Here is an 18,439-nt window from a genome sequence, read left to right on the forward strand (position 1 = left end):
AACACTTAGTAAATCTACAGAGCTGCACTTTTAACATCCACACAAACTGTATTACTTGTCCAAAGCTACACTGTAACCTACCTTCAGCTTGAATTCAAGCTGTGGCATGACAGACAGCAGTAAGTGAGGATCTATGGCAAAAAGCTCTTGTATCAAGTCAAACACATGTTCTGATAAGTCACTTACTGAAGACTTTCCCAGTACCAGAACCTGGTTAAAAAACTAGAATACAAACAACATTATTTAGCAGATTTCCCTTCACTAATGCAAACACTATTTTTAAAAAATTATTTTAATGTAGTATCATTAGTACTTTAATTCTAATGGAAGGTACTCAATGCACATTTTTTCACTACATCAAAGCATTTCACCCTTACAATTTTGGCTCAAGGAAATTACAAACAAACCTCCTTCACAGTTCCATCAGGATTGGTTAACTCATGGTAATTTGATAGTTTAAAATACGAATAACCATCTCCCCAGCAAAATTAACAGGTAAAAAAAGAATTGTTAATTTAAAATGTATATTCATCCAGTAGAAGTTGAGAAAAAAAATTAGTATCTTATTTTTAATTTTCTTATAATTTAAAACCAATCCAAATTGAAGATCGTCAAATGTTGAAAAAGATGCTTCTCTACTTTTAATCCATTTTAAAGAATGTCAGATGACTTCATGATATGTCTTGTGATACTTGATGATAATGTATCAAGGTTGTTAGTGATCTAACACAAAAAACCCAAAGTAGCCTAAAATATGAATAATTTCTTTTAGATTAGTTAAATTTTAATATGCTTGATAGACTTCCTATTAGATACTGTGGGTTAATATTAATATTATTTGAGCAGTGCAAATGCTACAAAGCTATTACACACTTGAGTAAGAAAGTAAGAAGAATAATATTAAATCAACTCAAAGGTCACTCTATGCACTATCCTGTTTCCAGCTATGACTAATTACAAAAGCTTAAAGAAACAGGGGAATTGGAAAGTGGTACTTAGTGAGACTGCTTGCGCTTTTAAATACTTACTGATAAATCTTTTATGAAATTGCCTAATTCCCTTTTTAAACTACTCTGACTTTTAAGAATTCTATTGGCTTCAGCACCAAGGAAAGGCAACAGAATGGACTAGACTACATCCCCCACAAGACTGTAGTGGCTATTTTAATAGGTAGAATGCAGAACATTGATGTTCAACAGAAGGAATTATAGTAGAAGGAAGCCTTTTAAAAACTCAATTCTTTTAGTCTTTATGACCAAAACAAGTTAAAGAAGGAAAAAAAAAAATTAGTTAAGTGCTAGTAGTTTGAAATGCTTCATCCTAAAGCTTGGTATGAAATGAGGCTGTCTGGTTGCTGGACATATGAAGTACTAACAATTCCTTTTGTTGCAACAGGATTTTTTGGTGGTCACCTATTTTCACAGCCTAGATTTAGGCTTAGACTGACATGGGTAAAAATTAATTTCCTCTTCACTTACTTGAAACACCTCACATACTTCTTTAACAGCCAAGCTAATAATAGCTTATTCAGAAAATGGTATTCTTGTAGCTGCATTACAAAATGTGACTTTTATAAACAATACTTTTAAACAAACAAACAAATCTCCAATAAATCAAGACAGTAACAAGAACCCTCGTTACTTGTAGGTAATATGGATTAATTCATTTACATACATTGGCAATACATGGTTCAATGGTCTGGACGGTCCTTTTCAACAGGACTTTTGCAAGATCAAATGCTTGTTTATTAAGGTTCTGAAATAAAGAAAAAATAATAATAAAATTTTACAGATATGAACTATTTCAGATGACTTTACTTTCTCTCCTAATCTTGAAAGACCATAACTTTAGAAAGGTATGTTTTACCACCAATCTATTTGTGGTTTTCAAAGCTATCTAAGTTCAGTTATGTTAATTCCACAACTACAGACTTAGAAACACCTTAAAACTAGTTTTTCACACACTTAAAAGGAATCTAACCCAAACTCATCACTTCCTGCTTATTCTTCTAAGACTTTATCACTCCAGTTGTTACTTTTAGCATTGCATTCATATGTATAAAAAGTTTTCACATGCAATCACATTAAAAATTTTGAAGAAACATTACCACACCTCCATACTTTGATAATTAACGCGCACCAAATTTTGCCACTCAAAAATGAAGTAGTCTAACTTATTTAAATGTGCTTTTGTTTCCCTCTCATATACTCATTAAAGGTACACCCTGTAGCAAAGCTCAGCCTTGTCTAGAGAGTGAAACTGTGCACTGACTTCTCCATGGACTGTACTGTATACTCTGAGATAGTCCACAGAAAGCACCTACGCTTGGGCAGAGTTAGCTGCGAATTTTCCAAGTAAACATTTGATTGCAACATAACAAATCTGAACGTTGTTTTTATTACACTTGAGCAAGATAAGGAATGTAACTGCACATCTGAAAAATGTGACTGTCCAAATCTGCACAAAATCCAATATGCAGTATCTCATCTCATCTAGGGATTAATGCAGCTTGGAGGGGAAAAGAAAAAAAGAAAAAAAAGAAAAAGAAAAAGAAAAAAAAGGAAGGTGGATTAGCTGATTGCCCTGAAAATTACAAATGACTACAGACAAAATACAGGTAGAGCCTAAGGATGACTGATTCTTGCAAAGACAGTGTTTGGCAAGTCTACAGTGAGAATGACTCCTTCATGTTCTTTTAGCTAATGAGATGACAAACTGAAAGACAGTTCATCAACTGATAGTAAAGAGAAACAAATGGCCAAAGGCTCAAACAAATATCTCCTCAGTCACCACAGCACTAAACTGATGTCTCATTACAGAAGACAGACAGGTATGTATAAACTCTTCTCAAATTCAAAACAAAACAGTTTCTCTCCAAACCAGACCATGATTAAAATCTCATTGGCAGGTATGTCTGTATTAAACTAAAGGGCTGCCAACCTCAGACAGAAAAATTATTTTATTTGGATCTTCAATACAGCTTCAAAGATCTCTTGCAATGAAGTTATGTTGGTTTTTTTCCCCCCTAGACGGGCTCACCAAAGCTAAAAACAAAACAAACCAAACAAACAAACCCCCACAAAAAAACAAACCAACAACCACCCAAACACAAAAAGACCGCAAAAAACCCTCTCAAAGAACCAAACATCAAAACAGCCTAGAAAAGAAATATATATTGATAAAACAAGCAACTATTAATACTTAACAAATAAATAAACAAATAATCAATCTGTTAGGAGAAAGAAAACCCTTGAAGGTCTGGATTGGCCATGCTGTAGATGCAGAAGAAAACATGGATTTTAAATACATGAAATACATGGTTTTAAGGAATAACCTTGATAATAAGAGCGTGAATAAAAATACTCACTAAATAGCACTGGTTTTAAAGTTAATAAAAAGAACTACAGCTTGACGCCATAGGTGGCCTGGGCAAAATGTGACATACCGTACTGCTATTGAAAACCTGGATTTACTAGAGGAAAGCCACATTAGCACACACAGAGAGAACAATGTACAGCAAAGCCACTTTACTGATAATGGAGGTACAAATGAATAAAATTTAGATGCTGAGGTAGACTCTACTTCATGTCTAGGTACTGGTATATTTCTCTCTTTTTATTGCAGTATTGTCTTACACAATGTAAGAGATTTAAAACAAAACAAAACACAAACCACCACCGCAACAACAACAAAAAACAACCAAAAAGGAATAGAATACATTATTCAAAACATGTATTTCAGCTCTTTTATAAAGACGAACTTTCATTAAGTGTAGCAGTCTAGCCACACTGATACTTCTATTATGTCATAGCAGAGAATGACTAGTATTCAATTGCTTTGCACAGACATAGAAGAATTGTTATTATATGTTCTCTCCAAGAAAATAAACTGTGGGTTCAAGCTTTTCAAGGTATGTAAATCTTTTTTCAAGATTTACATACCTAAGGACAAACAATTAATATAATCACAGAATTTCCTAGGAGATCTGTTCACAAAAGGAGAATGCAATTACCGCAGTCAAACTCTGCTACACAGACCAGAAAAAAGAACTTTCTGTTTTGGGTTGGTTTTGTGGTTTTGGGGGTTGTGGGGGTTTTTTTGTTTGTTTGTTTGTTTTTTAAACTACCATGGTAAAGCAGTAGTTTAAGTTCTGTTGTTACAGGAAACAAACAAGTTAAAAAAGACCAAAATATTGACCAAAGTATGATATTGAGCACTGACTACAGCATTACTTGCTCAGTCATGATGGCCAAGAGCCAGTAAGGACTGGGCACCAGTCCTCTAAGAGATATTAAATATGCAGTACAATCCAATATTTGCACCAAGTTTACCTCCCTCTTTATCAGAGCCTTGCTTGAGAATTTCCTTCACTAGGCAAAACTGTATGATTAAGCTAACAATGTTAATGCTAAAGGATCATATTCACTTTTACTTTGCCTACACCAACTAGTCACAACACACTGTTAAGTTGTAGAAGGTTTACCAGGTCTTTGCATCCTTGGAGCAATGCCCACCATTGTTAATAGCATCACCCAGCACCTGACATACACATCTCCACTCTTCTATTTCCACTCCTGATCTCTACTGCTTGTAATTGATTAGAAACAACTTACAAAGAACACTGTATTTTCAAAAGGACTCTTTTTCTATTGTTATGAATAAGAGGCCTCCCTTCCTGTTAGCAGTTTTAATAAGAAATCATCTCACTGCTGTCAATAAAAATATGAGTTGATAGAATGATATTCCCATCTCATGGTCACAACAAAAGGAATGCAAACTGACCTCAGACAATCGATACTTTTATACATCCACTGCTGAGATTTCACAAACAGATGACAATGGCCACGGCTTAGTCACTCCTGTGCTATACGTTTCCATGAATTCTCCCTCTTTAGGTAACCAAAGGAATAATTCCTGCTTTTATGTGCTAATTTAACTTTAATTATGTAGTCATGGATGGAGCTGCCTTAATTTTGTCATTAAATTAATAAATGAACAAACAGAAACACATACTTGGTAATCAGAGTACACAGTTCATTTACTGTAGCTCATAATTGAAATTTACTGTTCTCCATAGAATTCTCAGTAAGAAGCACAAGTGTTCTAGCAAGGGAATTTTCTTGGTCAATGCAAGGCAACACCAGCCTGCATCTCACTTTCCCTGATGTCACAACTAAGAGAGTTGTGTTTATTCTCCTTTCAACTTTATTTAGCCATTACAGTAAAGGTAGTTCAAAAGCTCAGCTGCAGACCCAGTGACCAGATAATAAGTCACACAATGAAACCAGAAGGACAGCATCAGTGACAGTTCACAAAGCCAGCTGTAAAGGGGGAGCCTCTGAAAAACCTGTCAAAGTAGCTGTGTAGATGGCCTAAGACAACACCTGCATGACAGCAGCAATCTGCTAGGAGGGGGTCATGTAAGACTCCTCTAGGAAGGTGGGGGTGTGTGTTTGTGTGTGTGTCAGTTATGAGTTAAAGGGATGCTGAACTCTGCAAAGGGCAGAACGATTATAGAACTTGTAAAAGAATATGGAGCACTAAAAGCAACCAAATAACTAAAAAAAAAAAAAAAAAATTACTACACTTCAAGTAATAATTAGGTTTTATTAAAAGAAAAGTTTAAGGGGGAAAGCCACTGGAGGGGGGACAACTAGGGAGGTGGAGCAGAGTCTGACTGGCAAGCTCAGGCAAAGCATCAAGTCACCATAGACGTCTTTTTTTTTTTTCTTTTAAAATAAAAAAAAACCCAGAAAACAAAACCCAACAAACTTCACATCTTTTCAATTAAAAAACCCTCAACAAACCCCCAAATCAAAACCAACCAACAACCCACAACCCTTAAGATCTAATGTTTTTCTATTACATACTACACTTGCTGGAAAATATTTTATTTCTGTTTCAGTACAGAGCTCCTGAGGTGGCAAGTAGGCAGAATCTCTTGATACTGAATAATATAGACACAGCTAATGAACAGCACCAAATAATTCCCAGAGGAAATTTTCAATCCACTGTTACAAGGCTGGGGGAAAAAGTCACAATGGCTAAAGTGTGTGGAGAGATAAACACCAAGCAAAAAGCAATAAAAATTATTGTTACAATGGTATACTACTATAATATTTTACTTTGCAGACCTTGTGTGCAGGAATGAGGTTAATCAAAATCGAGTCCAGCAGCTCCTGAGTTACTCCGTCACCTTCCATGATGATAGAACTCATCAAATCCAGCATATGCATTTGTACCTTCTGGTTGTGGCTATTACTAAGATGATAAAGAATATTATCAATACTAAATTTTCAGACTCTGACAAATATTAACAGTACTGTTAAGAATCATTGTCTAATGCTGTCCAGCTTGCTCTCCCTTACACCCTCCATATCTCAAAACTCAAAATTATTTTATGTGCCTTTCCTCTCTTATAGAAAGCTTCAAAAACCTAGAACACTCCAGCTTTGCCTTAAGAACAGAAACAAAACAAAAAGAAAATAACAACCATGGAAATACAAATGTAGATAAATGAGTCAGAATGAAGCATACTGTTGCAACATGGACAAGAAATTTTAAAACATGTCTACTTTTAGACACACCCCTCCATATTGTCAGTAATTCACACTCATTTGCTTTCCCTGCATCTCCTCATTTGGAGAAATAAAGACTTGTTCTATTCAGACATATTTATTTGTAGACCATGCAAGGATTCAGTCTACCCCTGAAACTGTGATATTTTGACAGTTTAATACAATTGAAGCAATTCAACTTACTTGATAACTGAAAAAAGAGTCCTAAAAAGCTGAATAAAAATTTCATTGCAATCTTCCAACTCAAAGCAGATGTTGTAAGATTTAACCCAAGCTAAATTCTAAAACAAAAATAGGATATTCAGGATATTACAACTTCACATTAAGTCACATAAATATAATAGTGTTAGTTACATCTTTTCTATTTAAGGAAAAATATTATATAATAGATTGTAAACCCTTTGGGGAAAGAGACTGGATATTTGCTTTGCATATAAAGAGCTCTTAACACAAAGGGGCTTTGCAATATATATGCAGAAAACACCTAAATATAGAATAATCTGATTTATGTATAAAAGCAGATGGACAGAAATTGTTAATATAGTAAGTCCATGTTTCTATACTTTTTTCTTCATGCTATGAAACAATGCAGTATTAAACATCAATAAAAGGTTTACAAATAAGATACTATTTCTAAATGCACAGATAAAACGCCCACACTTCTTGTCAAGAGTAGTTTTCTTTTAATGTTTTTAAACCAAAATCTTATATTCTGTCCCTCATCAATATAAACAGATTTGCATTTTAATCGGCATTTGAAATTCTCTCTTAATGAGGTAATATTATAACCTTAAGGGTGCATGATATGAAAAACAGCGTATAGAATTGTAAGATAAAGGCTAAATGTTAATAAATACCAATCATTTTAACACGTCCTCAGCTATAGGCTGCATGAACTTATTAAATGCAAACAGAATTATAACTACTAAAATAAGCAATTCATTATTTCCCAGGCATGCTGGCACATCTGGAGAAAGACTGATTACATTTCTTAGGCTTACAGAGCAAATACCATCTACTGAAAGTTACAATTATTGTGTTACCTCTAACAAGTAAAAGTATCTGTTAAATTGAGGGCTCTTCGTGTCCTCCAAGCCTTTTAATTGTCTTGTAATAAACAAGAATATGTCCTGTCAAAAAATGATAGAATGTTTACAAGCTTGATTCAGCAGAGAATAAAAACACAAGCCTTTAGTAGTGACATCTACCCACATTTACAAACTCATGATATAAGAACATCAAATTGTCTTTTTTAGCACTGACAGGAAGCTATTACTAGCACAGATACTGGTTATCTGGTGTTCCTTTACACATCTCTGGCCCTTGAAGTACTACACTGACTCACAGAACGAAAGCAACATCTCTTTAATAAAACTGAACATCAGTATAAATGTGAGTAAAAAAATTTTTTTTCAGTTGGGTATTTTTTTTGTTTGCTTTTGGAGTGTTTTTTTTCTTGGGGGGGGTGGGGGGTGTGTGTGTGTGCACACACACGTGCGTGCTGGTAGTGGTGTGTGTCCCATCCCCCCACATCAGTAAGAGAATGAGGTAGGAAAAAAGCCTTTATTTTATAAAGCATTTTTACCTTAAGTTTGTCATGGGAAGTATATGGAGCTTCAGGAGCATAGATACGAAAGATATCAGCCAAGCAACATGCTACAAGGAGGCGCACATCTTTATTGGGATTCCTGAGGAAGAATTCAGATGCAAGGTGCAAGGCTAATGGGAGATACTGCTGCTTCTCATCCTCCGAGTCCTGGTCCATATCCATGAAAGTTTTTACCACCATCTGAAAAACACAGGAAAAAACCCCATTCGAGTGCTTTCTGCTTTTATTCCTAATTACTAAACAGTACTTTCTAAAAGGATGCAGTGCTATCAATACATGTTCCACTGCATAATCACAGTGCTACAATTTTTTTGTTAGGACAAACATCAGAAAAAGAGGTGTTAATCTGATACTTAAAGGCTTATTGAACTTGGTATTTTAAATTAAGACACTGAAAAATGCTTTGCAGGTCTGCTTATTTTGCCAATCTTAACCTGAGGTGCAGCACAGAAACTGCTGCACACCAGTGAGGTTGGAGATGGCAGCATCCCTTCATCAAAGCAGTCCCAGACCACTTCAAAGTGAGGACTTGCCTCAGTATAGACAGTACAAAGGGCTGCAAGCCATCTGGCCTAACGTATAGGCCACGGTATAATAATGGCGCTGCTTTAAGAGCTATGGCAAGACTTGAGAGGAGCCTAAGAGGCGAATCTTATGTTCTGCCTGTATCAAGGCACAGAGCTCAAGAACTACTTTACATATGCACAATCCTTTTATCTGGTTTAAACAAACTAGATGCCAAATAACAATTTAATCCCTCATGTAAAATATGTCTAACGCTGCTCATCTATTCTTCCTGCATACTCAAACCTCCATCTATAGCCTTATCTATATAATGAAAAAAAAACCCAACTACATAGTTTTCTTGTTTCTTCTAGTGCAGCTAAGAACTACTAACTCCTATGAAATGCCACCAAAATTGTTTAAGTATTATACAACCCCAGTTAATTGAAATATCTCAACCTAGTGATTTGGAAAAACTGAAAGTGAAAATTTAATTTGAAGAAATAAAAAGTTGTTGGTTTAACTTTTGGACTATGGTTTGTTAAAGGATGAGGATGACTTCTAGGATGTCAGCACGGAACCGGGAGGCGTGCCACAGATTCCTAGTATGACCTTAGTCAAATTGGTCTTTGTGTCCTATTCCTCCCTGTCACTTAAGCATCCTTAGAGTTAGAATTGTGAAGGACAGCAATATTGCATACTAGGAGGATTTAGTATACCCATTACACACACAGTATACACGTTAAAGAGATATAAGAGAGAAAACAGAATGACAAATCTTGACAGGTCAAATTCGCCTTTAGAATATTCACAGTAAAACATAAGAGGAGATTGAGCTCATGCAGCTAAACACATCTCTTACTTTCACCACAATTCTTTTGTCATCATGTCATTCAAATGATGCTAAGGGTGCTCCTCAGTTATTAAGCATGCCCCTGCTTCCAACATGAAAACATTGCCTTTCAGCTTTACCTGCTCCCTGAGTTTTGTAACCCAGTTTTAAAGTCAGTAGATCTTATAAATTAAATGTTTGACACCAATGTTTCCTGCAGTACATTACTTTAAACTCCTCTTGAATTTCTATAAATGTATAAGTATATTCCTTCATGAAGCAACTTATAGCAAAACCAAAAATCAAGAGAGGAACAGAGAGAAAAACAAACAGAATAAAAGAGAACTTTACAGCCACAACCCATAAAAATCAAAATTCTACCTGCATTGGCCTGTTTCCCTAAAAATACTCTCAGGGTGTATTTTGAAGCACTGGCTGAAAGGACAAAACCATCCTTCTATTGGCAGCACAAGTCTGTCTGTTACAGTGTCACACATCACCTGTCCTTCCCAGATACCACAATTAAAAAAACCAGATAACATAGTCTCCAAAGCCTACCAGATTCTTTCAGTAAGGAAGGTTTAAAAAAAAAAAAAAAAAACCAAACCAAAAAAACCCCAAAACCACAAACCAGAACCCACCACCATCAAACCAAAAACCAACATGATGTAAAACCAAAAAACCACACCACACACTCTCTGCTGGTGGCAGGACAAGGAATAATAATGGCCTTGACTTGCAGCATGGGATTCAGATAACCATTACTGAAGGCTTTAAGAACAGGGTAGAAAGGACAAAAAAAGATCTGTGGATCCTCCCCTGAAGACTGATGATAAACTGTATCTGTACCATATCAACTCATCCCACTGAAGTTCCTTTCAGTCGTTTTACTAATTTTATAGATAACCTTTATAAGCAATCTTCTGATCTTTCCCATAAGCCCAATCTCCTTTCTCCCTACGAGTGTCATAAGCTTCATAACCAGAATACCCTCCCAGATTCAGATCTCTCTTCGGGTTCTCATATTCATATGACAAGGTGCATAAATCTTGCATATATCCCTTCTCTGATATGTCAAAAAAAGACAAGCTAAGGCAGCACAGTGCTGTGAAAACTCACACAACTTTCCCATTCAGTAACAAAATGTTAGGATATTGTGGGATTAAAGTAATGAAACTAGTTTTTGGCACTGCCTTGCCTGTTTGAAAACACACCAGCATTATGGATTTTCCTATGTTGCTCTTGTATTCAGCAGGAACTGCCAGAAAATATCCATAAAACTTCATTCCATTTCCCTGCAAAGCACTCCTTGATACTTCTTTTCTATTATAAATCAACACTTGGGCAGTAATTGGGCCATTGGCAAGCTGCAGCTGCTATTTAACGTACTGATCTGTGTTTCCTCCATTGTTTCTTTATAGTCCCCTATCTGCTTGTATTTGTGTGTTGTCTTTTGTTTTATAATAAAGTCTTTGGTGCATGATGTTCTGTTTATTGCACACACAAAAAATGAACAGAATACTATCTTGGTCTTTATCTAGGATCCCAGATACCAAAGCAATACAAATAGTACATATGGGGTACACAAAATATATAGTATAACGCAAATAATGGAAGTAATATATAAACAAACTACACAGGGCTATACCACAGTTCAAAGCACGATGTAAATTCTTCCTAGTGGCAGGACACATATAAGATTTGGGAAAAATGGAATTAATAAAGACTTGCATTTAAGTACCATCCATAAATTTGTTGGGGACTGTCAGCATACTTCAACAAAATAATTCTATACATTTCTTAAATATATGCAATTAACTATCTAAAATCCTACAGCCTTGGGAGTAGCCTCTATAGCCAAGCAACTACTGGCACCGATTAAGGTATTACACAACAGAATGACTTCCAAATGCCTGCTAATCTACATATGAGATTAATTATTAAAATAGAAGAAAAGATTAAAAAAAAAAAGTCCAGACATCAAATACAATATATGCTTGGCTCTTCACACTTCCTAGAAAGCCAAGAACTCGCTCAAAATTTCACCTGTTACAGGACTGGTACTCTTTCCTCCTAGTACAACTGAAAAAATAGCTACCAAGCAGCAATCGGGAGAGCAGCTTAAGTCTTTAGAAGTAGAAGATATTATATGTTTTATGAAATCACTTATTCATAACAGAACCACATAACCTCGAGTACAACACACTGATCAACAACAGTTCCATGATTTCCTGGGGTACTCCTGTCTTTCTCTCTGCAGCCATCCATTTTCTTGTTTCCTCTATGACAGTTACTACCTTACCTTCCTGCCCCCATGTTTATACAGCATCTAATGCAAAGTCTTGATCTAGGACTGTAGTTCACAAATATGTCCATAATACAAAGAAATGAAATGACAACATACTGCAAGTTATTTTCCATGTTAAGGTGTGACAAAGAAAAGTTACTTCTAATCACCTGGGATTGGTATTACTTGGGATACACAGAATCAATAGAAATATTAACATGTAAAGTTAAGCACACTTATCCAGCCCTTCCCAAAAATCTCTTAGACTGTATTGCTGTCATAGTTCCCACTCTTTGTATATGTCCTATAACTCCATTACATTTCCTGTTACAAATTATGGGCTTTCTCAGATGAATTTAAAGAAAAAAAAAGTAGTATGCAAGTTGCATGATGCCTAATAAATCCTGGTAACATCTTATGAAGAAGTTATAACATCTTATGAAGAACTGCTCATAATTGGTTCAAAAAGATTTTCATAGTTAAAATTTTTTGGCCGTACTACTGCAATACCGGTATTAATTGTGACAGCTAGAAATTGATCTATTAAAAGAATCTGCTAACAAAACCAAAAACCTGAAATAAACTCTACATATACAAAAAGACTAAAAGTCCAAATAACAATGTTTTAAATTATTTTTAAACCCAAACTGAAAACCACTCGTGTAACTAGTGATATACATAAATGCAACAATGAGGGAATATGACAAAGCAAGTAAGCCCCCAAAAATTGAAGGCTGTGGTTAGTATTTCATTGAACCAGAGTGAAGAAAAACATACAACTGGAGAGAGGAGACATGAATTGTTACTGCCAGACAGATTTTAGTACAATTACTTTTTCCAAGAATCTGCATGTTTAAAAAAAAAAAAATCTTACTGAAGTTATTCATATTATAGGTACTCTATTAAAGCAAATTACATTCAAGATGTCATCTGATCCAACCTAACTACCCTTGTTCTAATTGCAAATAAAGCCCAAACCAAACAAAACCCCACTCCAATTCCTTTTTGTATTAAGGTTTTAATTTTAAGTCTAAAAGGAGTTTCAATTTCCCAAAGTTTTGATTCAACCATCACATAAATATTTCTCTAGAAGAATGCAGTTATTTCAGAGTTAGGTATTAATTATTATCACACTAAGCAAGTTTTTATTCCAGAAAAAGTGATTAAACCATAACAGGAACTCACTACTTTTTCAAATTACAATACTATTGTCTAACTTAAGTCTTGCTGCACAGTTGAAACAATCCTAGCTAGAGCACTAATATTCATTTATATAAAACCCTACAGACTTAGTAGCTTCCACCACAGAAAATTGTTACTGTCCTCTGTGCAAAAAGCAGGAGACAGAACAGCATTACTTAAACATAGTAATGTAACATGATCCATTTTTTACCAAACAATTAAGCACTCAATTTAAACACTAATTTCTAGCAAATGTAAACAAAATATAGCTATTCACATCTAGTATTAAATTCATTCTGCATTGCTTTTGCTTTAATGCTTCTCCATTAAGTTATCATATACTGGTACTTTAGTTACCTTGCAAACATAAGTGTTAAAACTATTCTAGAAATTTTCATTATTGTCATTTTTACCATAATACCTTGAAATTTTAGTTATCAAACCAAGATTTTATTCTCCCAGGCTCTGCAAACCCGTAAGTGAAATGCTCTGATTATAACTCTGGAGATGGTACAGAAATGCAAACGCCTTCAATCAAACTAGCAAGAACAACAGTTAAATTAAGACTGCGAAGTTACTCTTAGCACATTATGAACATACTGAAAATTAAAGAATTTAAAGCTTTCATGGAGGTGGTCATCCGACAGCATAAAAACACGCACTGTGCAAGTCAGTCACTCTGGGCTACCCTTTCACTGACTGGAGAGAAATGCACAGATGTCTATGATGACATCTACAGACATCAACTCAGTTTTGCCCCGGAATTCTCCGTGCTGACCATGAAAGCAGCTCAGTGTGACTAGATGCCTGAAATGAGGTGAGATGAACTCTGCCTGCAGCTTCTTCTGAGACTGTCAGCCTTTCAATTGCATCGAAACACAACAGAGGTTGCCAAAGCGTTGTTCACAGTCTGCCCACACCTCATATGCAGTCTACATGCAGCCTGTTTTCAAAGACAGTAAATCAGCATGGTAGCTTGCCCTTACGTGACTCAGCTGCATGTGGCTCTTGTGCAAGACCTATGCCTCAGACGGGAATACTAACTTTTGCTGTTCAGATCCTGGTTTGTGTTTATTGACCACGTAGATTTAGGTGCATTGCTTGTTGGATCAGGAAACTCAACTACTTCTGAAACATACTGATGATTCCAGTATTACAGGGAGGAGAGCTATATAAACACAAAGAGAGGACAGGGTAAAAAGGCGTAGATAAAGACTCAAAACAGTGCTTGCAGAGAGGAAGAAGCAAGCAGACCTAGGAAAGCCTTGCTGCAGTTGGCAGGACAAACACAAACCTCCAAGCTAGTCACAGCATGGGGAAGATGTGTGCAGGCTGCATTTGTTCTACTGTTCTTACAATAGCTTATTCATAGTATTTCAAAGAAGTAACATTTAACCACCCTCGGCTTGAAAAAAGACCAGGGAGAGATACTCAGTATTTAAAAATTCACCTTGCAATCATTGAAAGAAGAAATTTAGCAATTGAGAGAATTTGACACCATTTATTATTATATTCCCCAAATTGATGTGACTCTTCAAGAGCTTGGACAGCTCAGGGAGAGATGCCAAGGGAAGGCTGAAATCAAAGTACATCCAAATGCTGCAATTTTCAACTTTGCCATCAGAGCGTTTTCACTTTTTTTCCCTCACACGGTTTAAGCAGTATTATGGGTGACCCTTGCCATTAGCTATTAATAAATAATGTTCTTTGACTGAGACCTAATCATACAACATAGCAAAATCCACAGACATGTATCCGGAAAAAAATACTTCTACATGGTGCAGATTTAGGATGCAAAGTTTTGGTCTCCCTCAGATATAGTCCTATCTATCAGCCAGAACCACCAAACAAACATGGAAAAATGGAAATTACTGTGCAGACAGAAATAAAAATAAAAGATCTCAAAATATTAAAATCAGGATGAACAGATGATTGTTATTTCAGAATCTTTAAATACCTAACAAATGAAATAATAAACTTTGCAACACAGGTCTTGTTTGCTTTTCTTTACAAACAAACAAACAAACAAAACCACCACAAAAAAAACCCCAAACCCCCAAACAAACAGCCAAACAAGGAGGATACCAACTGGCTAGAAATTAGCAAATATTAACTTAATAATCAAGAAAGGAGATCCTGCCAACACATCCAGCAGGCTGACATCAACAGAATTTTATAATACAAACCTAGTTTGGAAAGGCTAAATAAAGACAGAGGTTAAGAAAAACAGGGTAACGCATAAAAACAGAATGACTTTGCTAACTTGATAAACTTCCTCTGATAAGATAATCAACTCTCTAGACAAGGAAGAACATGACAGGCAATTTGTCTGAGCGTCAAGAACAGCATCACACTGAGCCACACGAAAACTGAAGACGCTGGAAGAGATGAAGCTTAGCCCAACATTGCCTCCTCAGCCCCTTCCTAAGGTGTTAAACTGAAAGGAACTTTGGATGTGAATTAATTTATTGGTGGAGAATGGTGTTATAATTGACCCTATTTGCTACTTCCATACACAGCTGTGGTACAAGAAGTACAAATGGAGTGTAATGTCAACGGTTAGGGACTGGCAGTAGAGGACAGGATATTATATGGGAAGAATAGAAATACCAAGAATTAATCGCTGCTAAATGGTCATACGCTTAGTCCTTAAAACCAAGCACTTACGCTATTAAGAGCTTATCAGCTGTAAACAACAGGAGAGGAGAAAGATGGACATTTATTAAGCAATTGTAAAGAGATTATGAACCAACAACAGGCTATGTGTATGAAAACAATGAAAATGCAATTGCAGGATATGACAAGTATTATTTCCAGTCAAGGAAAGGAAAAAACAGCAATACAACTCATGAAATGCTAAAAATACTAAATGCTGATTTGAAACACATCACTTAGGTCTGATTACCCTCACTGATTAAAAAAAAAGAATTAAAAATGGGAAAGGTACAGAAAGTGACTACCAAAGGAGTCTCAAAAGCCTTTTCTTATAAGGAGACATTTACAAGACTGTGGTTTGCTTGATCTACCAAAACAACAGCCAAAGGTCTCTCTTTTAATATGCCTTAAAAACAGGAGTGCCATTTATGCACTAGAAAAAGACCACAAGTAGAAGTGAGTAGAAATGGGCCAGCAGCATCTTCAGCCTGAGAACTGGGGCTGCTTTCTGAACACAGAAGAATATACTCTGGAGCACCGTCCTCCCACAGGGTTTTGCTTCACAGCAAACAACTCCTTTTCAGGGCCCACATTTATCAGAGTTGCAGCTAGACAGAAGTAGATGCACAAATTAAGCAAGGGGCATATGTGAATAATAGAAACAATGAACTGGAAAGGAGCTGATGCATTTTTGTTAAGTTTTGCTGTTGTCATTAGTAAAACAAAAAGTAGCACTCCCTTCCTGGTACTGTTAGCAACCCCTGGAAAATAAATTTTATTGCCCAATTTCCACTACAAATTCTACTGTTAGTCTCTCTGACAAGACACTTTACTGGCTCTGAATAACTCAGAAAAAAAACCCCAAAGAGTTGAACAAAAGATTATACAAAGCATATTGTACGCTTTTTGGGGCAAAGACTATTTGCTTCCTCTTTATACCCTGCTCACCAACTGAAGCCAATGTCCAGGGTTTCTAGATGTGACTGCAGATGTATCATAGGAGATGTAAAGCTTATGCAGGAAAAGCAACAGTAGCCTGGACAGTAATACCCCTCTGACTAGGGCAAACAGTTTAACTGGCTATCCTTCCCCTGGGGACTAACCTACACTGGGCTTTTCTTTGGCGGTCTGGCCAAATGGCAGATCATGCGCAAAGAAGTCATAGACTTGTAATTTACCACTATCTTCACATTGTTAAAACAGCATATTCTGTATTATTTTACTTAACTGAGCAACTCTGAGACTATTTCCAGGAACCTAGATGTTAAATTAATCTGACATGAAAAAGCAGAAAGACTGACTACTACTTGTAATAAAAACAGTATACCGAGCAGTTCATGAATTATTTGAAGTAACTTTCTTGATGCACATGTTTTTAAGTAACTACACAATGGACATAAATATCACACACATACAGCATCATAATCAAAACAGGACACATACTGTTATCAATTTGGGAGAAAGGTTGTACCATTATGCACATGTTGTATCTCCATAATTAACACACAGCAGAATTCCAGTTCTGCTCTAAATCTAGAAGATTCCTCAAGTAACATAAATGCAACACATGGGGGGGGGGAAAGGCAAATAGAATGAGAAAAATCAGATGCTTTAATCCAAAATGTCTTTCACAGCACAAATTAGAACATACTATTTAAATATTGGAGGAATATTTTGCCCTGCAAAATCAGTCACGTAACACTGACATCTTGATCACAGTAACTTGTACAGACTGCTGCAAGGAAAGGTTGCAAGAAAAGTATGCTTCCCAAGATTACAACAGCACAAAAGGAAGTAAAAAAGTGTCCTTCCCGCCCAGCAGAAGATAATCCTAATACTGTTATCACTGCATGTGATAAATCTTATACTCTTTGGCCATGAACAAGCTCATGGGAAAAATCAGATTCGTGATGTGCAAAGAAAATACTACATGCCCTTCCTTATCACTACAACTTTGACAAAATACATCATCTTGCTCAGAACTGAGTATTTTAGTGTAATGGACTTTAAATTTTTATTGTAGTAAGATTTGGAAGATTCAAAACCATTTTTATATAACCTTAGTTCCTTCACTACTATATGTAATAGTGAGGTGCTTTTTCCTCCAAGCTAAATGAGACTTTAAAGCCAAGCCGATTTTTTTTGTCTTTAAGCAGATACCATTATGCTTCATCTAAGAATATCCTGCAAGTTCATTTATATCCACTGCTATTACAATATGAGATCTTTCTCAACTCTCCTCTCATTTGAAATGGGGACTATTTTAAGCTGTTCAAATTAAAACAACAACAACCTCCCCCCCCCCCCAAACAACAACAACGACAACAAACCCCCCACTCCATCAAAACAGGCTGTAATTTTGTTTGTTCTGAAGATGTTAAAATTTGTCATTAAGGAGAAAGTAGATTATAATAAGCTTTAATGGCCTGGAATTTAACAGAACTTCCCTTGTAACTGGCTGGCTGGAGTACTATCTTTCTTACAATTCTGAACACACTGACAAGAGTAAAAAATACTGAAGGAAGATGAAGCACAGACAGAAATTCAGACCTCTTTGCCAACCAGGAGTTACAGCAGTACACAGTTCAAACCTCTCTCCCAGTAGCTATGGTTTTGGCTCCAGTGACACAGCAATCCAGTTTAACCACTTGCTGCCACTATCTCCTCCCTTACCCATTACTCACCCTGCTTCTGGCCATGCAGTGCCACTGCATGTTTTGTGCTGGCTCCAACGCTTGTTGAATAACTCCATGAGTCAATTTAACTTAATAATCTGGCTGAAAACCTCCTCA

General features: G+C 36.0%; 1 protein-coding gene across 3 annotated transcripts in view; it reads right to left on the minus strand.

The window, feature by feature from the left end:
* Positions 1–18,439, minus strand: part of PDS5A (PDS5 cohesin associated factor A) — an 84,457-nt gene that overhangs the window by 43,775 nt on the left and 22,243 nt on the right. For all 3 annotated transcript variants that reach the window (XM_010574454.1, XM_010574451.1, XM_010574450.1), the window contains exons 2-7: positions 8,164–8,367; positions 7,622–7,708; positions 6,762–6,859; positions 6,135–6,261; positions 1,675–1,755; positions 82–222 (exon numbers count right to left, since the gene is read on the minus strand). In XM_010574454.1, coding sequence (XP_010572756.1) covers positions 82–222; positions 1,675–1,755; positions 6,135–6,261; positions 6,762–6,859; positions 7,622–7,708; positions 8,164–8,367 — 738 coding nt within the window. The remainder of the gene's footprint in view (positions 1–81; positions 223–1,674; positions 1,756–6,134; positions 6,262–6,761; positions 6,860–7,621; positions 7,709–8,163; positions 8,368–18,439) is intronic.

Source organism: Haliaeetus leucocephalus, unplaced genomic scaffold, assembly GCF_000737465.1.
Source record: "Haliaeetus leucocephalus isolate CR32 unplaced genomic scaffold, Haliaeetus_leucocephalus-4.0 Scaffold439, whole genome shotgun sequence".
Lineage (NCBI taxonomy): Eukaryota > Metazoa > Chordata > Aves > Accipitriformes > Accipitridae > Haliaeetus > Haliaeetus leucocephalus.